This window comes from Drosophila rhopaloa, unplaced genomic scaffold (genome assembly GCF_018152115.1).
Source record: "Drosophila rhopaloa isolate 14029-0021.01 unplaced genomic scaffold, ASM1815211v1 contig_3, whole genome shotgun sequence".
NCBI classification, from domain to species: domain Eukaryota; kingdom Metazoa; phylum Arthropoda; class Insecta; order Diptera; family Drosophilidae; genus Drosophila; species Drosophila rhopaloa.
This window is the reverse complement of record NW_025335123.1, coordinates 7,780,428-7,806,039: the sequence shown is the minus strand read 5'-3', so window position 1 is coordinate 7,806,039 and position 25,612 is coordinate 7,780,428. Positions and strand designations below refer to the sequence as shown.

The window sequence follows — 25,612 nt, the reverse complement described above, 5'->3', positions numbered from 1 at the left end:
GGCAGAACAATGCGTAATTAACGCAGCTCTGTGCGATGTATCTGTAGCTGTATCTGTATCTGTATCTGCGGATGTATCTGTAGCTCTGGTCGTGTATCTGTGCATCTGTGTATCTGCGTCTTGTCAGTTGGCATTGTCAGAGTCAAACAACTTTTTGCCGTATTGTCAGTGACTTTTGTTGTTCGCTGTTCGTGTCAAAAGCGCAAAAGTTCAAGGGTTAAATGGCGTATGTGTAGCTGGTTTCTCCCCTTGAAATTCTGTATCTGTATCTCGGCATCCCGATATACCATTTTTAAGGCCAATTTTATGTTGTAAGTCAATCGCTTTTTGGCTGACACGCGACCTTCGCGATGTGTTATTTTTTTATTTTTTGATTTTTTCTACCTATGCTTCTGACCTCTCTGGAAAACAACGGGCACCTCTTTCAGCGGGTTCAAGTTGCGAGGAATTTTGTTCTCATATTTTTTGTATTTTTATATTTTTGAAATATCCCTTGTTTTTGGCCAGCTTTTGTGCGTGTGTCAAGTCCAGTGCGATGTCCTTTGTCCAGTCAAGTGGCCTTTCACCCCCTTTGGCATTCCTTAGCTGTTTTTGAGGCATTCAAATTACCCTCGAGGGCAGCTTCTGAGCTTCTGAGCTTCGGCTTTATTGTCCTGCCTGGCTGTTGGTTACCCCTAACCGTTGCCATAGTCCTGCTGCCACTGCTTTTTCTGCCTTTTCTGCTCTTTGTTTTTGTTTTTGTATTGCTGTCTTTGGCTTTTCATCATCATTTGCATTGAAATGTCAAAGTCAAAGGCCAGAGAGCCGGGGTTTCGATTGTCGCGCTCGCTGTCCGAGTGTCCTTTTTCGTCCTGCTGCAGTTTATCAGCATTGAGAGCTGCGCTTTGAAGTCCACAGTCCGCAGTCCGCAGTTCGTGGTCCATGGTCCATGGTCCGTATTATGTAGTCCACAGCCCGCAGTGTCCGCGCTTTTTTCCCCGTATCATTATTGCGTTGTGTACGTTTTTTCTTAGGGTTTTTTTTGGATTTAATGCAGCTGCAGCTTATCGCCGAGGGCCCGCGGCCCGATCATCACATCAAACACATTTTTTATTCGACGCTGCTTTGGAGGGAATTTTAATTTTGCCACCCAAAAATGCGTCCTGCTATTTTGTAGTGGAGGATGGGCAACCCATGGGACTCGTGGGAGGACTCACCTGTGTGGACTGTGTTGGCCTCGGCATCGACCAGCTCCATTTTGGGCCGCTTGGCCAGCGAGCGCTCCTCCTCCTCCTCCTCCTCCTCGTTGTCATCCTCCATCTGGTGGTGGTGATTGGCGCCCTCCTCCTCGAACGGCTCCTGCTTGACCTTGGCCTGCCGATCCTGCCGATCCTGCTCCTCCAGCTCGCAGCTGCTGTCGCCCGAGGATTGGCGCTCTATGGCCGCCGGACTGGAGGGGGCGGCATTCGAGTCGAGGGTGGTGGCGCCCGTCTCGCTGTCCTTGGGCGTGGTATTGTCGTTCTCTGCGGGGGGATCGAGGGGTGGTGGCATTAGTACACCGACAGAAAACAATGTCACTTGTGACTAAATAAAACTCAGCTTGCTTGAAGGCTGACAATGTAAGCCAAGGCTTGCTTATCTCCTTTTTTCTCTCTTTCTTTCTAATTAATATTTATTTAAGCTGTTCATTGTTAATAATCATTTCTGATGACAAGAAATCTAAGTTTATCTTGTTGATGATTTTAAAATTATTACTAAATTTTCATTTGTTTAATACCAATTAATGTAATTGCATTTATTGGTATTCCAATTCTTTTAATTTCTATCCTTGCTGAAATATCCTTAAATGGGAAATAGGAAAACTCACCGTCTACTAGACGCTTGGGCGTGCTACTAGCTCCATCGGCCAGGAGGTCCGCCGGACTCGGTGGTGGTGTGTGGATCCTGGAGCCGCTGGCCGTGCTGCTGGCCGCCGCCGCCGCTGCTGCCGCCGCTGCTGCTGCCGCTGCCGCTGCGACCGCCGCTGCTGCCGAGGCGGGAGCGGACTTGCGGCCGGAAATGGGGGCGGAGATCGAGGGGCGGCGGTTGACGAGGCTGAGCGGACGACCCTCCTCCGCGTCGCGGTCCATCTGCGGATTCTGGGTGGCGCACTGGCCGTAGTTCTCCTTGTTGCACTGCAGCACCTTGTGCTGGATGAACTTGACAATGTCCGAGAGGGCGAACGCCTTCTGGCAGGCGCCGCACGTGAGGATGTCCTGTGTGGCCACGGCATCGTTCTCTGTGGAGTCGGAATCTGTGGATGCGAAATAGAAGATGGCACTCCTTTAGTTGGCAGTTCATAAATCTGGCAGGGGCCACTCATTTAGCCCGACTGTTTTATGGCCATGCCGAGTCGGCTTCATTAATTGTTCCCAGTGTAAATGTGAAAATCCCCTATTTACATATGGCCAGATAAGCAAATATGCCCGCCGCGAATGCCAATCTCCCCGTGCACTTTAATTTATTTGCCAAATGCCGGGGAAACAACAATAAAAATAGCCCAACAACCGCCCCCTTTTTCCCGCGCCAGTATTTGCATATGTGGGTGTGAGAAGGAGATTCAGGATTTCGGTTTTGGTTTGGGTTTGGAATTGGGTTTGGGTTTGGGTTTCGGTTTGGGCTTCGGTGGTGGATTGATTGTGTGTGCATGACCATAAATTCCAGTAGCTGTGCAATTAATTCGGCTGCTGCTTTTTGCCATCGCCCCATACATTTACTCGCATATAGTATCTGCGGTTGTCATGGCTTATCTGGCCCAGAAATTAGCAACACCAGCGAGCGTACATATAAACCAAACGAACAAGAACTGGAACACCCAGCTGAACTTAAGCGCCCCGAAGGCAGTTAAACTTTTGTTTTCGATTCCATCGACAGGACTTGATTGACCAGAATGGCTGGGAAATGAATAAGGAGGAGGACGTGAAGGAGGGAAAGGAAAATGGAAGGGGACTCCTTCGCCGCAGGACACTCGGGGGAAAAAGTTGAAATCGAAAATGCACAAGTTTTCGGTCAAGCGAAACTTTTTGTCTCATATTTATTTATTTTGCATCCCTTTTTTTTTACGAACTATAACAATACACTGCTTTATGATTTACAATACTAGAATCACAGAATTTATAAAATTTAATTTCCGTAAGCATTTATCTGAAAACTATAATCACACAACTAATGCTAGTCTTTTTATCACAGATTTTCCTTGCTTATTTTTTATCCATCAATTGTGTGACTTTAATCGAAGACATCATCCTCAATTACAGGACATCCCCGCCCAATTCCACACACAGTTGTCAATTAGGAAATAGATATATGAATTATTGACTCCCTGTCGCTTTGCCACTTGTCCTTTATATTTTTTTATGTCCATTCCGGGGGCAGTTCGAACAATTTGCGGTTTGCCCTGGGTCCAAACAATAACTAATGCGCCCTAAGCGGGGATATTCCGACCGCCCTTCCAATTGTCCTGCCAGGAGCTACGCTTTTTTATCAATTGATTGTCCTGCGAGGGGGTGACATTCACATGTGTCCTTGTAATTTCTGCTGATTGCCTGGGTGGGCCACGCTCAATTTTCGCTTATTTTTTTATATACGCTATTTTTGTTCCCAAAAAAATATGTTTTTCTCTGCATCCCCCGATTGACCTTTTTTTTTTGGGTATTTTCCAGCTGATTAGTAGTGTATTTATTGATTGGCCAGCATGCAATTGGCCAGGGCCAAAAAAGCAGGTAAAATAAGAGTCAAGATGAACGGTGCTCTGCTGTTTTACCTGCTGTCTTTTTGAAAATGGGGGCGTGGTCGAGCGGGAAATGGCCGGGGGCGTTGCCCGATGATATTTGCCTAAGCGATTAGATTAGATGTTTGCTCACAAGATTAGCAGACAGACAGACAGACACAGACTGCAAGTTACGATTATGAAAAGGAAAACTTATTGACAGCATGCACAATATTGCGCCAGCTGAAGAGGGTTAATATTTAGGGGAACGGTGGGAAGGGGGGTTGGACAACAAAAAAAAAAATAAAAGGTGAAAGGGTGTGAAGCTGTCAAGCGTGTCAGTCCGCCTGACAAGTGTCAACAGAGTCCTTGCCAAATAGATTTCATAAAAGTGCCAGCTTATCGAGACCGAAAAGTCATAAATTGCATTAACCCTTTCGACAGTGACCAAATCGAATGCGATTAAAGCAGATCAAATAGTGAATATAGAGAGCATTGTTCAATTAATATTTAATGCCATAACTTTATTCTGTGTCTTTGATTTGAACTAAACTCCCAAAACATATTTATATTTTCCACAACCATCCAGCATACAATTAACGAATAATTTGCTATGCATTCGCAATCTCTTAATAAAGTGCTACACTTCTTTTTCCGCCTTTGGAAATCAGAATTTATTAGCTGATGTGTGATGTCATTGGCATCTTTTACCCTCTTGCCTTGCAAATATGCGTAATTAATTCAGCCGTTTTCCCCCTCGAAGAAAAAATAAATAAATTGAAGTGCGTCGATTTGTTAACCGCGCAGCTTAAGCCAAATATTTACGAGCTGCGACTTTGGCCTAAAGCACTCCTGGCCATTTAATGCAAGCCTCCGGCCATTAATATCTCCCCTTTATATATCTAGGATATGTCTGCGATACTTTCGGGCGGGGGGAGGGGGGGTTAGCCAAGTGGGACAATTAAGAATTAACATATTAATAGAAGTTTTGCGCAAATTATCAGGACAAGAAAATATGAAATTCGTTCGGCTCCTTGTATTTTTGTTATTTATAACGCTCTCGTGTTATTGACTGCCCAGGGTTGGGGGCGTGGCAGGCGAAAACAATACGTTGATTGTGCTAATTTATGCCCCCATCCTGGCAGGAACACACACACACACATATGGACACACAGACTCAGGCAAGGAGTCGAAGGATTCGAAGTATTCGGTTTTATGGCCCAAAGGTTATGGGTGGGTTGCTCTATCTGTGGGGATGCCATAAAAACCAGGCTGAGAGCGCCACATGGTCGTCCTCGTCGGCTGTTTTTAGGTGCTCACTTTCGCAGGACGAAGGACACAGGACGCAGGACGCAGGACCCCAAATGAAAAATGGCGTCAGCCGAAAAAGCCAGGTCACGAAAAACTGGACCAACTTTTGGCGGAGAATTGGCGAAACTTAGGCCTCTTTAAGACCTCTCAATTGAATAAAAAACTATTGGTTTAAGAAAGTAAGTAATCTTCCTTAAATATATTTCTAATATATACAATCAATTTATAAATAAAAATCCTTTCATTTATGCTGCAAAAATCGAAGACTAAAGACAACTGAGTGGGTATTCAATTATAATAGCTCCAAGTGCTCCACTTTGTTGACGTGTGGTTAAATAAAAAATAAGAAAAAACAACGCAGAAATAATAATAACGTACGCCCTGAAAATGCTGAGTAAATATTTAAAGACAACACTTTTTTTTTCTTTTTTTGTTTTGTTGGACTTGTAGTATTGTTTTTTTGGCCAACTCATTTAAAAGTTTTAACAACAACGAAAGAAAAGGGTTAAACAAATTCGAAATTCTTTTTGTGGCAGGCGATAACAGTCGGCGGGGGCGTTATAGTATATAGTATATATGTTGTGTCCAACAGGCGGTTTTTTTTGTTGTTTTTGTTTTTTTATTATTTTTTTTTTTTTGGCTGACAGTGACAAAGCGACGTCAGCAGCTGAAAAACTCAAAATCAACTGGAGCCGAGCGGCCCCCGACTTAATTTGTTTAAACAAATTACGTGTGGATAACACAGCGATACGGATACATGGAAAGGTGTTTAGCAGCTGAAACTATAACAAACAGTGCGGTGTGGTATATAGTATATATATATATATATATATATATATATATATAGTATATATAGTGCCGCCTGGATTCACAATGATTTCTGTTGTGCGGGGGCGCAACAATATCGAAGCCCCGAAGCCTTATCACACGGGTCGCCTTCGCAAAGTGTTTTAGCATACAAAAATTTGGTTTTATTTGCCTACTGGCCCCTCTATCCCCCCAATAGACCCCGTTTTCTGGGGGTTGGTTTTTGTGGGGGTGGTGGGGGGTAACAACAAAAAAAAAAAAAACGAGGAAAAGAAGCGGTTAGCCAAAAGCTAGCGCGGCCTGCTGATAACACCCGCATATGGCGGCAAGGTAAGCGACTGGATATCTGGACAAACAAATGAGCAAACAAATGGAAACCCGACCGGAGACCACAGACCAGGTTCGAGAGACCAGAGACCAGAGACCAGAGACCACAGACCCGTAGACGGACGATTCGAAACCCGCCAGGTTGAGTGAATGAGCCATATGCAAATATGGTCGCGGCTCGGAATCGGGCATTAACATGTAGTCCACGTGTGCCCCTGTCTGTGTGTTAAGGCTGGACACACATGGCGACTGATAAGCCCAAAGGAAATGGGCACAAGGCATGGGTTCAACGGAAAAGAAGAGCATTCAACCAAAGGGGCACATACATATACATGGCAATTAATATGTGAAAACCCAAAAGCCAGGTGAAAAACTTAAATAAATACTTTACTTTTAGTCTCAATAAATTTCCTTGAAATTTATTTTAAGAAACGAAAGCCTTGTTAATGCCACATAAAACAAATTAGACGAGGCGGTAGAATATTAAACATGATAAGAGCAAAAAATAGCTATAGTACATAATAAATATTGATTGTTTAAATACTTTGTTATACGGTTAAATAAATTAATTGTAATTATCAAGTAAAAAAGTATACAACAGTGATAGTGAAAGTGATTATGATGCGCTCTAAGCTATTCATAGTGTTAATAGATCATCAATGTACTTTCGAAGAACCCAGCTAACTGTACTTCCGGTTGGCTAAAATCCAATTGGTCTTTTGAAGTCGAGCGTTGTTTGAACATCCGTTTGTAATCGAAATGTAAGTTTAAGGTGGACCGCTCTATTTGCTCAGAGCCAATGAAATGTTCCCATTGTTGTTCCCTGCTCACATCTTTTGATAAGACATATGTGGCTTGTAAGTTTTACTTTTCATTTTCAGGTCGTTGTTTTTTCACTCTCCTCTTGTTTTGTTTTTGTTTTTTGTCGCTAAAATATTTGTATTTGTATTGTGAGCAAGGTGCAGAGAGGCGATATAGAGAAGTTTGTTTTATTTCCCGAAAGTCAACGACAGCCACGACGGACATATGTAAATATAGCTGCGATCCATATAGGTAGGTAAGTAGGTTGCCCCCTCTATATGGAGTCTATACCCTCTGTACCCCTAAGTACACATGTGTGTGTGTGTGTGTGTGGGTGCGGGCGTTGGCTTATTGCCGTTGTAATTGTTGTTCTGGTTCTGGTTGTTGTTACCGTTTCTTGTTGTTGCTGTCTTCCCAGTACAACGCGCTTATCAAAAATTGTCCGCACATTTGCCTGTGTTTTGTATCTATTTGGGGGACAAAACAGAACGACAACGGCGAATGATTAAAGAGACACCCATGAAAACCATGGAAGAAAGAAGTACCGCACCAGAACAGGAAGAGCTGTTATAGGAATTGCTGGGAAGTTCCAAGAAACTCTGCGGTTATCTCAGTCCAAGATACATGAATCTGGGCAATTGCTTATTGGGAAATATTGGACATACTTTTGGTCTTTCCTGATTTGTCAAAGTGTTTCAAGGGAGTTTATAATTACAACTTAAGATATCACAGGAAAATCAATTAAAAAACAATTAAAAAATGTACCGACCCAAGTCTAATTGAAAGGATGACTATTGGCAATTAACACCCACATTTACAAGGGCTTTTTTGATTGGGAAACTTACGGCTCAGCGAACGGAATCCATGATCCTCACTGATCGACAGCATTTTGTTGTACATCTTAAGTTTGGTATAAAAAAAATGGTTTGGGGTTGTCTGTGTTTTTTTCTATATGTTATATGTTTTGTACTTTTAACACATCACAAGTTTTTGTTGTTTTTGTGGGTTTTGGGTTTAAAAAAAATAGTTTTTGTAAAAAAAAAAAGCGGAAGGCACGAAAAGATTTAAGTGACAGACACACGATCGTAGGTAATCCAATTGTCCTGCGTGTGGTTGTCCCAGAATGTTTGTTTATTTTCGTTTGTTTGGTTTTTGTAGGATTTTAGCACTTTCACAAGACACGAAGCGGTAACGGTTAACGGTTAAGTATCGGTTGCGTATCGGTTAAACCGTTTCGAGTGATTGTGGGAATGCGAGGTAATGGTAAATCGACGTGTTTTTGCCGAAGGATCTGATCTGATCGGAGGTCGTGTGTAGTGTGTTGTTGACCCCTCGGAGGCTTCACGTGGACTGACAGCTAGTTGGCTTCCTGGGACGCTCGAGGGTCGACGGTCGTCGGTCGTTCAGTCTCAGTCCTGCCGCTGAGGCTGTGCGGTCGCAGTCGACGTCGACCGAGGCAGCGCCAGTATTTTTTACTCACACACCGCTCATCTTTCCCTTTGACCCTCGAGGGTCGGGGCTAAAAAAAAAAATATGTAGAAAAAAACGTGTGTAGTCACCACTACACACACATGCAGGGGTTGCTACGCTGTCTCCCTCACTCTCTCCCTCTCTCCCTCGCACATGTTCGAGTTGCGAGTGGACCATAGGAAAAATGAGAAAAGGGGGATGAATTCATCTGCGGACGGCTGTCCGTCGCTGCCTGCGTCGACGGCGGCAGAGGCAGCGACGGAGACTGCGACTGTAACTGCTCCCCCCCAGACCCCCCCTCTGGAAGAAAATCTCTCCTCACATGGGAAATGGGAAATGGAAAAGCGACGACTGTCCGCCGCTAATCGCTGCCCAAATTGAGTTGTTAGGCGGCAGAGGGTTAAAATTGGGAACGAAGGAGTGAAACTATAACTATGTCACGGACATACAGATGGGAAAGGGGGGGATGGGGAGGGGGTGGATAGAGCGAACGAGTTAGATACCAGCGACCAATTGACCAATGGCATTGGTTTCACCTCGGGTTGGCCATGCGAGGGATCCTAACTAAAGATAACCCATGATTTTGGGTTCTGTTACAATTTACAGATCTTGAGGAAATCGATTTAAGAGGTATTCTAACTCATGTCACCTTAAGAAATCCCTAAAAAACTAATTAAGGTTTCATATTTATAAGTCGATAGTAGTTCCCATTAACATCATATATTGTCTAATATCCATTCATTTTCTAATAACTATAAAATCTTTAAATCAAATATATTTGCTTATAATTTTGTAATATCATTCATACTTGTAATATATTTTTTTTCTATAATGCATTAAAACATGTAAATTTAATAAATGCTATATTCTTATTGGTAAGTTTTTCTATGAATATTTTCAATGCTCAATGCTATTTTCTTAAGTGGATAGATTATAGAGTTCTGTGTTAGTAAAAATCATATTCGAAATATAGTTAATTTAAATGTTTTTAAATACAATTTTAAGATACATATTCCAAACCTTAGATGGTTTGCTATAAGATAGCACTAGTTTTGGATAGTTCTTAATTTTTGGAGATCATGTTTAGCAGGCAGAACTAATTAAGTTCGTTTGTGAGGAGGGATCATATGTAGAAAGGGAGATGCTGGAGTTCTGTTTCAGTTGAGTGAGCTATTTATGGAGACAATGCTCCACAGATCCTGGCAACGTCGGAGTACCTTGAACTCTCTTTCTCTCTCCTTCGGAATCTCTCTAAATCTCTGTATCGCGTATCCCAGCATGGGATGTGCGCAGTTCTCTATGGAGTTCCCATCGCGGAAGCTGCGCAATAAGTGTGGCGACCAGCCCCGATCTCGAAATCCCCTTCCTCCGGAATATATCTAATAATAGAGGACGCAATGCCAGCGGGGAGAGGGGAGGCGATTCGGGGAAGGAGATGGAGATGGACAGGCGGATGCGTAACATTTTCTAAGATTTTTGGTTCTTCTTCTGCCTCGCTGCTTAATCCTTTCCCTTTGTCAGGGGGTAAACGATTTTTTTTGTTCCTCATGTGTGTTGTTTTTTGTTTTTTTTTACTTTACTATACTATGCCTGCCAATGCCATAACGAACCCTGTTTTTTGCGCGCGCATTTAATTTTGTACCCCTCGGCAGGACGAAGACGCGGCGGCGCCTGCGCAGATGCGAGATGCCTTGTAAAAGGATGCTGCTAATGTCCTGGAACGCTAAGAAAAAAAACTCGTCACTCGTCCTTTGTGCGCTTTAATCAACGCAAGCGGGCAGGGAGCAAGGGGAAGGGGCAAGAGGCAAGAGGGGAGGACATAGGACATCCAGCCCGCGTCCTGTCGCCTTGCAATTATTTTTTATGCAATTTTTACCGATCGCCGCCTGCTTTCCTTAAAGTTTCCTTTTGTATTTATTTCGTTTTCCTTTGTCCCGCGGGGTAGTGTGATTTTTTGCTTGGTCCTTTTTGCAACCCCCGAAGGATCTGCAGGGAGTTGCGAATTCAGTGAGTCCTGCGAGTCCTGTGAGTCCTGCGAGTCCAGGTAGCGCCGTGTGTGTGTGTAACGGCATTTTTTGTTCTATGCAAATTTTTTCCTTCCCCGATATTAATTTTTTATGCCCCTCGTGCGTGTCCTTATTGTTTTTTTTCCACGTCCTCCCGATTCGCGTGTGTGTGTGTGTGTGTGTAAGCGCCTTGGGTTTCCTTTTTTTTATTTTTGGGTGGTGGCCAAGATTTTCCCAAGATATGAATCGCGAGGGGTGGGGTGGCGTTTGTGTCACATGTGAGGCAGGCAAAGGTTTTTTCTCCTGATTTAGATAGAGGGTCCTGGACGAGGACAAGGACGAAACAGCCGGCGCAGCTTCGCATTGATTACCGTCGCTTTTTTAATTCAATTCAAACAATGATAAAAAGGAAGATGGTCTTGGGTTCCGTCGTGGGTCTCTCACCCTAAGATGGGCAATTGTCGTCTCCCCTCGGTTACTTTGATTTTTTACCTTTACTTCTTTTTTTTTCATTTTGCTGTCATTCTTTTGGATAATTTTCCCTTGATATTCACGTTTTCCTGCGCTAGCTTCGGTTTAAATGAGCAAATCTCACTGGAAATGCATTCGTTTTTAACGGAAAATTTATGGCCCACAGGAAGGGTGACCGGTTTTCGGGGCTCCTTTTTTTTTGGTTTCTTGGTTTTTTGGTTTTCTGGGTTGGCTGGTTCCTGCGTGTTGCAGATAGAAATCCTGCGGCAAGAACTTTGCATTTTTTTAAGCAAAAAAGTCTTAGAATGAGTATGGAAATTGGATCGGTTTGTAACGGTTTCGATGATCAGTTAACAAAAGAAGGATATTAAAAAAAAGAGCTAACGAAGCATTATTTAAGTGCAACAAAAAAATTTCTTAGGTGTTTGAAAAACATTTTTTTTGGTTATAACATAATTTTTTCATTCTATCTGCGTAACTTGAAATTATGAATTATATTGAAGAATGTGCTGTTTATAAGACATAGTTGATATACGTTTTGGTGTCTCTGGGTATACTTCAAACAATATTGCTTTTAATCCTCTGCCATTACTTTTATTTATAGCACTTGCACTTTCCCTTTTGCATTACTTATTTTCCTAGCAAGACTTGCACTTTCTTGTGACCATAAACCAGTTCCACTTTGATAGGTTTTGGGTGCAACTGTTCGTTATCTTTCCTTTGGTATCACATTCTTGACCCTCAACCTGCTGCTGTCCTCGTTGAGAAACTCGCAGGACTCCTTTGTTGTTGTGATTGGATTTGTCATCTTCACGCATCGTGTTGGCCGGTCAAATCAATCAGTTCCCTGGGATCTCCACATAGATATTTTCCAATATTTTCAACCTTTGTTTGTGGAAACGGTTGAGTGGCCCTGGGAGACGTTTTGCTAATTCCCAAAAATAAGGTGAAACACGTCACTCTGCATAATGGCCCAAAAAAGGTGAAAAAGATAGAGAGAGAGTGAAACTCCGAAATTATGATTATTTCTGTCCCAGTGACAATTATTGTTCGTTGTTCGAGGTGCTCCTTTCACGATCATCACGACGATGATGAAATGTTGTCGGCGGACGTGGACACAGGTCGCTTCGGTCCCAAAAGACCGCTCAGACCCACACACATGCGATATGCTATACGGTATATATCAGATACAAAACACGCAGCGTTACAGATACAGATGCGGATACAAAGATACAAAGGCGCTGCCCAGATGCGAATGCCGAGATATGGAAACTTTGCGGGGGCGAGGGACAAAGCCACTAAATAGCTGCACGTTGGACAACATCGCATCTTGGACATGCCAAACGATCGGCGGAGGAGGAGGAGAAGGCGGAGGAACTGGAACTCGGGTCTTGGGACTTGGGGTTTCTCTGGGGAGCAGCGTCATCATTGACACGCAGATTGTGCAACTACAAAGGCGCATTTCAGGCCAACGAATGTCCAACGTCCGAGGCGAAAATACACTGGCGAAAACACATTGGGTTATATAAGCAATGTCAAATACAAAATCAAAATTGTGTTTATTTAACCATCAAAAATAGCATTGGATATTTGTTATATATTTTATATTAAAATAGGAGTTTAATTAGAAATCATTTTTGGGCGATTATTACAAGTGTATTGTAAAGGCAAGAAATGCAGATACTATTTTTGGATTTCGTTAGATATTAAATTCTGTTCTAAAGTTATATTAATTAATTATTGATTAACAATTTGTCTGCTAGTTTCTTCCTCTGTAAACGCACACATGGAAAACTTTCTTCGCAGACGCCTTTTGTGTGGCAGGTAATGAAAATAGGAAAATAAGCTGAGCGGCGAGCGTATGACGACAATTACTCAAGTGACATCTCCATCAGCGAACGGAGATCTCTTGGCCGCCGGACGTGGACGTGCCCATCTTTTGGCCTCGACTTTGGGCCCTGGTCAAAAGGGGTCTTAACTGAATGGCTGATGTTGCTGCCGTAGGTGTTGTAGTTGCCATTGCCGTTGCCATTGCCCCATTTCGGATTTACAGACTGAACCTGAACCGCAGCCTCAATGCGGCTGTTCCCACTGTACGTGTCTCGCATATTGAACGACCATATATATATATATCCATAGAGAGAGATATCCCCACCCGAAACTGGCAACCAAAAGCCTCAGAAACGAGGAATGCGGTGGCTATATGCCACAGCGAATGGTCCACGAAATCGATATTTATGGAGTAATCAGAGACTTCGATTTATGCGATGGCTCAAAGTTGGTAAGTGGGTATCGAAGCGATAGAACGCAACCCAAATTCTCGAGCTATAAGTTTTGAAAAAAAAACTATTTTTATCACAGAAGCATTCTCCTTTGCAAAAACTAAGCAGAAAAGATTATTGTACTTCAAAACAGTTGACAATAAATGAACTATTTGTGTTAACATAAAAACTTTAAAGGGTATTCTGATAAATATAGATAGAAAATAGCCATGAAAATGTAAAATAATGCAACACGAGATAGAAAATCACCAAATAATTAGATTCCAATAACACAAACTCAAAAGTAGAACGAACATCTGGTAGCCTGTGGAGATCCTGTGCATCGCATCCTTTATCCCATTGCCGCATCTCCTGATGGGCTAATGGGCGTGTCATTGCCCTAAACACCCACAAATATCCCTCGCTCAACGAGATGATTTATCCGCAATAAAATCGAGGACAACAGGAGTAAATGTTTTCGAAATAAACACTGACGCACAAACGCTGTGCAAACGGCGGCAACCTGGCGAGTTACTGACCATTTCGGGATTGTCCTGGCAGGACAATAGCGGCAAAATAACAGGACAACGCCCACGGTAGCAATAGCAGTGCGTTTGGACCACAGATGGACATTCGGGGATATGTGGAAGGATGTGTCCACCAGTCACAACAACAGGCACGCACTCACAGTGGCAATCATAAATAAATCGCACGGGGTTAAGACCACACTGCGGCCATCATCAAACTGGAAAAGCCGACAGGCAGTATAACCCTCTAGGACCCAGAGGGATAAACCCCGGACAAGTGGCGCCTCGGAAGGTAAATTCATAAGTTGTTTGTGCTAAAATCAAATCTAAGCTTAGCTAAGTGATTTCCATTTATTATAACTTATGTTATATGTACAAACTAAAAAGATGTTTATATTTCTTCAGCACTTTTTTGATTTATTACTGAAGTTCTCTTTACTTTTAAAAACCAAATAAGAAAACTATTTGGATATAACAAAATTAGTTAAGTAAATCGAATTAATATGATATCTGAGCAGCTAAAAAAACCCAGTAAAAGAAAAATTGATTACATCAGTACAAATAAAAACTTATATTAATTTAAAATGCAACAAATCTTAACAGCTCATTTAATCCATATTCAAGCCCAACGTTTTTAATTGTATGAAATTCCAGATAAACCCTTTAAAATCTCCACGAACCCCAAGCCGACATCATTAATCAAACTATTTGCAACTGATAATCGAGCATAGATCGAGTGCAACGGCATATCGAATTGCCTGGCCGATCTGATGCATTATTATGTCAGTCTCGTAATGCGGGCGTAGCGCACCAAAGGGTTAAGCCGAATCGCACTCCACAAATTATCTAAGCTAATTTCGTTTTACAATTTAATTAGTTTGAATTTCCACATGTCCCGCATATGACCGAATTTATTAGCAACGGGCTGCGCATGCGTCTCGCCCCCCATTTTTTTTTGTTTTTTCTTCGGGTTTTTAGTATTTTGGGCTTGGCCGAAGGTCCGGGGTCTTATCGCCGTCTCCGGCTGGATGATTCAGTCAAGGTAAGGCCCGCAATTGGGTCAGGGAGCCACAAAACTGGGCCCCAAAAATAAAAAAGAGCCAAAGAAATGTACGAGTATGTTTGTACAAACCCAAAAAAAAAAAGTAAAACAGAAACCAGACTGTTTGTCATGCGTGAGTGGGGCGAACTCACTTCCGGCCTTTTTCTTATAGTTTTTCACTCATATTTCACGGCTGATTGAGGTGGAAAAATCGGCCGGGAAACAGCGCTCTATAAAGTTCAAGAGAGTCTCCTCTAAGCATGCTAATATAATTCCACAGAGTACCTACAGTTCTCCACAAAATAATAGTACTTTCTTCAAACAATTCTAAAGTTGGCTGTGCAAATTCATTCCTAAAGTCACAATCTTCTCTCTCTAATAATCACAAAATGATCGAAAAACTTACGTCTTGGTTGAGAAACGAACTTGGCTGTATCAACTGTCGTCTGGAGAATGGAATTGGTCTAATCGGCATCGGTGCTTTTCTGTTCATCCAATCGAAGAAGTGCCCAAAACGCCTGGATAATTACGGAATCAAAAGCTTGGCTCTAGCCTTTGGACTAATGGGCATGGCCCGTCTGGCAGATGTTAGTTTCCCGAAGCAGAAACCGAAGGATCAGGACACTCCGACTTTAAGGACCACGGAAGATCATGAGTTCTTCAACAGCCGTTAATTGCATTTGAATTTTTTAATTTATATTTTTCCAAAATTGTTAATGTAAACAAAAAATACCAATAATAATACCCTTTAATGTTTAATAAAATTTTTTGTATATATATATATTGGGTGCTAGAACTATTACTGTGCTAGTACTAGCTGCCATTGAATATTTATAATAAAAACTTAATAAATGATGAAAAACAGCATCTTTAGTACTTTTTGGTTTGCCCTTTTCAAAAGCAAGAAACTGCTACTATTATTTTGAACGCGGCTGTGTTTTGGGGGGCAAGAAAGAGCGCAGGCTTGTCTAAATTTGGCATTAATTGCTTGGAAAATGTCGCTCTGCCTGGAAAAAGGGGGCGGCGAGTGGGTGGTGGGGGTGGTCAGGGGGCAGGGGGCAGGGGCAGAGGTGGGGACTGTGCTGCTCGTGCAGCTTGCCAGTTGCAATTCCAGGTTGCCAGCGTCTTCGCCGTCTCCTCTTGAGGACAATAAAAGTTCGTGAGAACTTGATGCTTATCGAACTGAACTTGCAGACAATGCCGCAGTGGGCAGCGGGATCCAGTCGGAAAATTGGCCAGGAAAATGGCCGGGAAAGGGGGGCTTTGATTAGCCTGAAATGGATCAAAATCAGACACCGATGCTCGCTAGCAGAATTTCCCACAGTCGCCAACAGCCAACAGCTGTCCCTTTTCTTTTCTTTGTCGCCAAAAACCTAGAGACCCTCTCTTCTATTTTCCACTAGTTTTGCACACATCTACCTCTTTCACGTGACAGTTTTCGTCCTGCAAATGTGTGTCCTCCTTAATCCTTTTTCTCACGCACCAAAAAACATTTAATAAAAAGAGAGCGCTGAGGTTCTCAAGCATCCTTCGATCGATGACACGTCGCAAATATTGGACAGCCTGCAAAATGCGCACTCATTGTCCTGGCGATTTCGCTACAACTGCCCCTGTCCTGAATTCTGAATTCTAAGTTCTGAACTCTGCGTCCAGAGTCCTGGGCCCTCGTCCTTGTTCCCTGCTTGCTTCCCTTCAGGTAGCGAGCTATCATAATGATCGTGGCTGCATCTGCATCCTCATCGATCGACAATGGCCACAAATCCGAATCACGATCAATTCAATTACCAACTCCCCAAGCAGGATCTCGCAGGATCTGCCCAGAATCGCAAGAGGAGCCAGCTCACCTGCTCGTCTTTCCCATGACACATACTGCCGGGATTTTTGGGTTCTATTTTTGCAACTTTTCCGCTATTCGCGATCTGTCTGCACTGGCAAAAACAGTAGTTTTTAAAATTTAATTTTCGAATAATTTGAAACCTTGATTTAAAAAATGTATCTTTCCTTTTTTGGACATTTTTAATATTTATTGAAATCGTTTGAGACAAGTTATTAAATTGAAGCTATTAGTCAAAGACTGGAAGTTAGGACTTAATAGAATAAAAAGATTTTTTAAAGATGATTTAATATTTTTCTCCCGTTTCTAATATTAAACAATATATTCCCAAGAATTTGTCCAACTTTCTTGGAGAGTACACATATTTTCTTTCCATGTAGGGGCTAATCAAGTGGCAGCGGGACTGCGCGAAGGACATTGTCCCAGGATCTTTTCGCATTTCCACCGGCGCTGCTTTGTCTGCGTCTTTTCTGCTTTTCTGCTGAAACATGAAGCGGCCAACAAGTGTTTGGGCCTCAGGATGCAGGACCCAGAATCCAGCCTTCAGGACTCAAGACCCCGACCCCAGGACACAGGACTCCTGCATATGCGCTTAGTGTAATGGGATAAGCTGAAGGCCCGCTCTTTATTTTATTTCCCTTCCCGTCTTGCAAGTGCGCGATAATGAAATTTTATACTTGTTCCTGCCACTGGGCATTTCGATGGTACTTTGCTGGGAAATTGTGGGAAAATCTTTGTTAATCCCCGCCTGATGAATTGTTCGATCGATTGCAGGTGCAGCCCCATTGTTCGATCGCAAAACGAGATCGGTTCGCTGGTGTGAGGGCTAAGCCGGGGTTTCTGGTCTCGATTTGCACAATTACGATCGGCGATCAGCGATCAGTGATCTGCGATCGAGGATCTCTGGTGGATCGGTGGGGAAAATAAAAAGTTGCCCAAAGACATTGCACATGGTCAAAAATTGTCATTGGTTACATTTTTTTCTAAACAGCAATTCGTTTTTAATAAGACCACGCATTAGGTATGTTTAAGAAACAATTTATAGTATACAAAAATAAGCTTTTGAAAACAACTTTAATTTTGTAAACCCAAAACAAAACATTTATTTGTTGTATCAAAAGGTTAAATTTATCCAAAAGGCTAATATAGTTGAAAATACGAAGAGATAAAATGACGTTTAAGCTGTTTAAAAAATAGCGAAAAGATTAAAAATTTCCAAAATAAAACACTAATTGCCCAATGGACTAAACCGAAATTCTTTAGGTGAAATCTACTTTATACTCAAAGTATAATTTCCATAGGAAGGTATCCCCTCTGTTTGTTCAATTGATTTCCTTTCCCCGGCATTTAAATCACTGCCAATTAGATGCAGTCGCTCATTACTCACTGGCTCTTGGACTGATCATGTTGCCTGGGAACATTTGGTGGACGCACAATGTGGTGCTAGTGGTGCTGGTGGTGCCAGTGGTGCTGGTGGTGCTGCCATTACCGTTAGACTCACCTGCAAAGAGAAAAGCCGAGCATAAATTATTAATTAAGAAGTGGGGGAAGTACTATACAACAGCGGCGGATTCCAGTGCAAATAAATTAGTGGAGAGGTGGGAACTGCCACGTGTGGTGCACGCAAGAACCGTTCTTTCACCCACCAAACAACAACAGCAACAACAACAACAACAGCCGTAACAACTAAAACAACCGGTGACCAGTAATGACCTCTAGAGTAAAGGGCCGCCACCGATTCCATGTGAATGCCAAATGCGGAATCTTTTCACACTGCACTTGGGAAGACAAAAGAAGTTCGCATAACTGGAATTAAAGCAGCGCCAGCGGTAAACAGTAGTGCTAAATGGGCCAAGAAGAGGGCCTCCACCGCCGCCGCCGATCCTCGCATGCAATCGAAGTGGACAGCCCACTCCAAAACCCGAGTCAGTCACCCCGAAAAAAATAAAATAAAAAGCGGAAAAAAAGCAGAAGAAATAGAGGAGCTGTGGAGCCTCATCAGCGGAGACAATGGTGGGAATATTCTCATATTAAGAAATCGCGCGATCTTCAGCGCCAGATGTGTCCGTGTCCGTAAGTGTGTGTTTGTATTTAGTGCAACGCCAGGTCAGTACACCACCCAACCGCCCAGCCGCCCAGCCACCCACTACCATTGCCTTCACCTCCACCCACTTGCAACGGGCACAGGCAGCTTCCCCGCAGCAACAAGCAACTTGCAGCAGAAGCAGCAGCAGCGGCAACAGCAACTTGCAACAGCAGCAACTGCAACTGCAATGTTCATGGCAAATTCGCAACGTGTCGTGGTCGTGTCTTTGTTGTCATGTCCGAGAGTGTAACAAAGACCTCGACGGAGTGCCCCGCCCACTCCCTGCCTCCCTTTCCACACACCCCTCCCCCACCACCAAAAACGCCCCCGCCAAAGTAGCGCGAATAAACATTCAAGCGGCAGCAACAACAATAATTGCATTACACATAAAAATAAATTGTAATGAACTAAAGGAAGAGACTGCTGCAGCGGCAGCAAAAGAAGAAGAAGTAGCCAATGTGAAAATCGATGCGGAAGCAGCAACACAGAAAGGGCATTGCAGCAACATCAAAAGCAGCAGCAGCAGCAACAGCAGAAACTTGCAACTGCAACACATTTACCCTAGCTACTTTGTTTTACTCTTTCGGCTGAGGAATTTCCTACAATTCGTCTAACTGTAATTTTGTGCCGGGCTCTCTACCTGTTTTAAATATATTTAAATAACACGCCATCAACATGAGCAACAGCAACACAACAGCAGCAACATCAGGAACACAGCGGCAACAATGAGCGATATTAGAAAATTAAGAAGGGGGGAAAACTACAGGATACTTTTTAGAAAAAGCTTAGGATAAAGTGGTACAAAACTTTTTTGAGACAACGAAATTTTTTTTTTAATTTTTTGTGTTTTCAGAATAGATTAAATAAGTAAATTTATATTTGATTAAACATCTATAGTTATGGGGCCTAGAACTCTTTGAATTGTGCACATATCATTAGTTTTCTGATTTCATTTTAAAGTTGCTTGTTAAGAAACCCCGTATTTTGAGCTAGGCATTTGACAAAGCATGAAAAATATATACATAATACATTTACTAAGAAATTCACACACACTTCTCAATGCAATTTTTAAATTTTTTTGTATTTTCTATTCAAAATGAAAGTTTTGGTATGTAATCGATTTTATTTGGTTAACAATAAAACGTTTACCAGATTAAGGACCAAATCTAAGGTGATTCATAAAGTTGTCAAGGCGAAGAAGTCCTTGCCCACAGAAAATCACACGGGCAACTTGAAACACATGTGCCCTTGCATATGTATTTGTTTGTTGGACAATTAATTAGCCATGATTCTCACGACCTCAAATTAAGAGAAAAGCCATATCAAATACTAAATGGAAACGGCAGCAACATTAGCAGCAGCAATTGCTGCCACAGCAGCAACATCAAGAGCACAGCAGCAGCATTGAAACGGACAATGGACAACGGACAATGCAATGGCCCTAAGAGCTGGCTTCCAAGACTATTTGGGGAAGAGTTGCAAGTTGCTCATAGCGAGTTGCTAGTTGCCGGTTGCTGGTTGCAAGTTGCTGGTTGCTGGTTGCTGGTGGCAAGCGCCAGGCATTCGGGATTTTTTGGGGAATGTCAAGCGGCCTTTTGGAGGCGGCGTTGGTGGAGAGTTCGTCGAGAGCATGTTGCTAGATCTGATTTAAAGCGAAATTAGGAATAATGGCTATGGCCTGCACATGACAAACACACATATATATATATATATGCACTGGGCGAAAAAGAGCAGGGCCGAAGGGGGGGCATTAAAGGGAGGCGTTGACAGGCAGCAAATGCGAACAAGACAGCGTTTTTTTTTTTTGGTTTTGGTTACCCAGTCGAAGAGAAAAAGAAATTATCTCACGGATAATCCGAACAACACGTTCAAACTTTTTTCCACCAGCTTTTCCTCTCTTTTCATCTGCTTTTCGTTTCGTTTGCTGGCTTTTCTTCTCGGGCTGCCGTTTCTCGGGCGGATTCCGCCGTGGGTGGAAATCGGAGGATGGAGGCTGGGGGATGGCTGGGGGGATCAGGGTGGGCAGGTGATGGGGTCTCACCCTTTTGGGACGGCCGAAGGCATTGACAGTGCGGGGGCGCCTCGAAGCCCGGCTGAAACAATGGCAAACTCAACTCAAATGCACCTGACGGTCGCTCTGTCCAGGCAGCAAAGTCGACCGCAGCTGGAGTACACTGAGCGAAAATATGACCTAAAGTAAATCAAGAAATTAGCAGAATATCGAATGAACACATGTGGCCTATCAGAATGTGTATGACTATTTAAGAATTTTAAAACCTTTATTTTCTCTTGATTCAAACATGCATTTTTAGAAGGGCTTTTGTTAAAAGTATTTAGTACTTGGCAAGCCGTAGAAATATTGATGATAATCTCAAAACGGCATGAAAATATTTTAATCAACTACATAAAACTGAACAAAATTTTTTTGGGATCATTTTAACTTTATCATCTTTTTTTTTATTGAATAAAACAGTTTGTTGGAGCCAATTCAAAGATCTGTTTGAAATACTATGTATATTTAAAATATTTGAATACACTTTTCTTAAAGTGTGCATACTGGAAAGTGTTTGGATGTCAGATCGGGCTCTGTGGTTGGTCGTCGCTCATTGTTGTTGCAGAAAGCCATTTCGTATTTGCTTAGTTGCGATGAGAGAAAGGGTAACAGATTCCCACAGTCGGCGAGACAACGGTACTCGGTGCTCGGTGCTTGGTGCTCGGCCAGCAGCAACATCTCCCGCCAGCCCAAGAGCAGCATCTAGCCAGCAGCAACATCACAGCAGCAGCAACAGCAACAGCAGCAGCAGCAACAACCAGCCGTTGACAACTCGCAGGCCATTGTGCCCATGAATGAAAAGAAGCCAGAGTGTTTCTGTTTCTGTATTTTTCCTCCTTTTTTGTTTTTTTTGGGCTCGCTGATTGATGAATGTCAGCCGAAAGTGTGAGGGCAGGGCAGGTGTCATGGGAACCTGTCGGGTGGGAGTGTGGAACAGGGGGGACCGCTGAAGGTCACCCAACGTGAGAATCGAAAATGTGGCACACTCTCCCGCATCTTTAGTGTTTGCCCAGCTTCTGGCCGAAAGAGCTGAGAGCTCCACTCGAAGCCTTCAATTCCTTCAATTCGAATTTCGAACGGCAGCAAACAAAGGCCCAAGTGACGTGCGACCCACGAGCAACCAGCAACCAGCAACCGACAACCTGCAACATGCCTCGAGCAACATGCAACAGTTGCGGCACACTAACGGATTGCGGACTTAAGCAGTCTAACCTACAAATCATAAAAATGAACAGAGACACCCGAAAAGGGAATAAATAAACAAGTCAAAAGTAAATTCGCATGGTTGCAAAGTTGAAAGTTGAAGTCGAAGTCGAGTTGAAGTCGACACTTGAACGGAAAGCCTTGTATCTGAAAGATACTCGTACTTGAAACGATGCGCACTCTGCTCCGCGTGATCGACCGACTGTCGAAGGGGCTTACAAACTGGCGGACAAGCGGACAAACTTACGGACAAGCGAACAAACGGACGGACAGAGCGACCTAGGTGCCAGCCATAGGGCATCCATATGGATGAGCTGTTTGTATTACGTTTGAAAGTCATGTTGCAGATACTTTTCGTATATCTGCATATCTCCGGGCACCTGCTTGCCACCCGCCGACGCTGATGTTGCTGCTGGGATGTTGCTGTTGCTGCTGCAACGTTGCCGTTACCATCGCCGCTGTCGTCACTTGCATATCAATGTGGCCGAAAATAAAATGTGACGTCTCGAGGTGCACGATTAAGAGACTGCAGCATGAGCAAAAGGCACAAGTGCAGATGCAGCTCGGATTCAGATGCATCTCAGAGTCGCCCAGTGCGTCGCTTGTCGGCCTGTGACGCAATGCAAGACGGGACTGCACTATAGAATAAACAAAGCAGCTATCAGGTCACTGTGAGAAATGATATGCCTAGCAACCAATGCAAATATTTAAAATTCTAGCCGTGAATATTGTGAAGGACTTGAGTTTTTGAGTAACACATATTTAGTACAGGTAAAAGGTAATTCTTTAAAGCGTAGTACTACTTGCTTTGATTGAAGATATTTTTTCTGTTAGAAAAAAGAAATACGTATGTACTAAAAAGTACACTTCAACGCAGCGATTTTAAGGACACTCACCATAAAAACCAAATGGCAGCGCCAACAAATATTGAAACTAACTCAATACAATTTTTTAACGTAGTTAGTACTAGAAGAGTATTAATAAAGTTTAAAAAATGAATAAGAATATATTGTTTTGACTCACACTTGATAAACCGTTACCCATTTTCAATCCTGCACTAATTACCCAAAATATGTAAACACTTTTTTTTGCAGTGCCCCCATAAACTGGCAGATTGCTTGTGGTAACATTGAAAGTGCAGCGTCGATGGCGTCGTGTTAGTTTAGTTTGTTGTTTCGGTTTTGTCTGCTGTGCTCTCTGGCATGGGTTTCTTCTATTTTATTTTATTTTTTATCTTATTTTTACCCAGTGCCATTTGCTATTTGCTTGGGCCTGGGCCTGGGCCTGGGTCCATCCACCAGGTCCATCCGACGACTCTTGCCGTCTGCGGTCGTCGGCAATTGAATTCATTGAATGCCCGACTTGAGAGTCAACCGCAGAGGCAATAGTTACAACAGCCAGCACAGCGAAACATCAACCGATGTTGAACAGACCAAAAGCTGAGCCCCCTGGTCGCGGTTACTTTTGCAATTTGTATTAAGGATTTGCAGCTGAATGGGGCAGGGACAGCAAATAGGGACACGTCTGCGGTCTGGACGAACATAGCGCATTTAACTAAGTCCTCCCCGCTTGTCCGCGCTGCCAATCCAATTTTCGGCTGAGCATTGGCAACATTTGCATTTACATTTACACGCACTTGCCGCAAGTTGGACATGCCGCAGTCCGCACACATGAACACACAGACACACCCACAGGACAATCAGGACAAAGGGTTTCCAGCTCATCCTCGCCGCGGGTATCAATCGGATTTGAGCTTTCAAAGCTGCCCAAGGACAATGGCTCAAATGACAGGGTGAGTGGGTTAAGTCCTGCGGTCCATTGTCCACCGAAAGAGGCTTGAATTAGGGATGGCAGGGACTAAAGCGGCATTTGATTCGATTCGGTTATCGATACACTATCTATGATACATATGTCTAATACATCTATTTTACTTTAATTTCTTCTCGTTTAAAATTCAGTTGATTAGCCAAAGACTATTAAACGGCTAAAATTATTAACAGTAATCGTAAGCTGAAAACAAAGGTTTCGAATTGCTAACAACTTCACCATTGAATTAAAATGATGTCGACTGTTTTTGAGATAATAATTCTTTAAAAAAACAACGAATTTTTGTGAAACTAAAAATGTTTTTACTAAATATGTTTCCAAATACAACGTTAATATTTGTAATGTATTTACAAGAGTTACTTAACAGGTAAATTGACAAGTAATAAATATTTGATTGTCATATCGCTTTTCCAGTCTCACACCAATTGAATATTAAGCCAAATCGGCATAAATTATTGGTCAACAATAAGCTGCCGACTGAATCGAGCATTTATGGGGCTTTGAAATGGCGTTGGTTATGGTTTTCACCCACCCACCGACTATTTGGCACATACTCGTATATTTTGCACATTTTCAAACTCCAAACGCACAAGCTTAACCCATGGCAGCCCCCCATTTACCCAGCTGACAACTTCTCGCCCTGCATTGACACCTTCCAATAATTTCGGGGGGAGGATGGGTGGTGCAGTGGGTGCTTTTGTGGGTGGTGCAGGTGGCGGAGTGTGTGGCATGCAGGTAGCTGCGATGCAGCTGCGATTTGTTTCACTTAGTTTTCGCCCTCGTCGCCAACGTCGGAAAATTTGCGTACGGCGTCGCTGGGATTTGGATTGTGTAAGACATGCACGCAACATTACCGCTACTCCCGCCCATTTCCCACCATTTTCCATCTGCTCGGATGTCGTGTAAGTAAGCCGATGGCAAACAGAGTACACGGCGACAAACGACTCCTTAAATGCTATATCTCATATCGGGATATTTTTAAAACCAGTTTTAATATTTAAATCAGTCCTCCTAATGATACAGTATCATTGGCATTACATTTAATTTAATTTAATTTTATGTGTTGAAACTTTTTAATCATTTCTAGATCTGCAATTTTCTTTTAATTACGTTTTTATAGTGAGCTGCTTAAATATAAAAACATATGTTTCACCATAAAAATGTGATTTTTATATTTTTACATTGAAAATAAACCTCAAACTATTTTTCGCTGAGTGCGAAAGACTAGTACATTCAGTTGGCTGGCAGTTGGATTTTCGGGCAGGTTGAATGCCATTCTACGTCCAACTGAGGCCGCAACTCGTCCACCCATCATTCCATCCATCCGTAGATCCATCCATCTATCAGTCAGCCAGTCAAGGCCACTAATTAGGTGTAGTACCCACCTCTCCATCCCATTCCATCCCACTGGCCACAACTTTTCCGATGCTAATTAAGCGACGATGCATCAAAGTTGTTCTGGAAAATCCTGCGTTTCGCTGCACGAAAATTCCGATCGGTTCCCAGCAGCAAAAGCAAAAGCAATGGCAAAATCGGGAACACGAACAACCGAACCAGTGAACCAGCGAACTACCTGACATCCTCCTCGGACATTGACAATGCGCCCTCTGAGGTTTTGACATGGCTGCTCCATGGTATTGAGATGTCATCGGGATTCAAACACACCGACCCGGCCAACAAGCTAACGAGTCCCGGCTATTGGCTTTTAGCTTTTAGCTTTTGGTTTTGGACTTACATAATTAGAGGCAACAAGTCGGGCCAACAGGCCCAGAGTTAAACCAGAGTTAAGCTGCAGTTTGCCCAGACCAGACGATTACACGCGCTGCCCATGTAATGGGGCCATGTTCGGGCTCATCTGA

General features: G+C 43.0%; 1 protein-coding gene across 3 annotated transcripts in view; it reads right to left on the bottom strand.

Moving 5' to 3' along the window:
• Positions 1-25,612, bottom strand: part of LOC108047641 (B-cell lymphoma/leukemia 11A) — a 47,501-nt gene that overhangs the window by 5,795 nt on the left and 16,094 nt on the right. Inside the window, exons 2-4 of one of the 3 annotated variants that reach the window (XM_017127920.2) lie at positions 17,972-18,085; positions 1,847-2,272; positions 1,197-1,502 (exon numbers count right to left, since the gene is read on the bottom strand). In XM_017127920.2, the coding sequence (XP_016983409.1) occupies positions 1,197-1,502; positions 1,847-2,272; positions 17,972-18,085 (846 nt within the window). Of the gene's footprint in view, positions 1-1,196; positions 1,503-1,846; positions 2,273-7,818; positions 8,358-17,971; positions 18,086-25,612 lie in introns of those variants that run through there. The other 2 variants (XM_017127921.2, XM_017127922.2) reach the window with 2 other exon arrangements.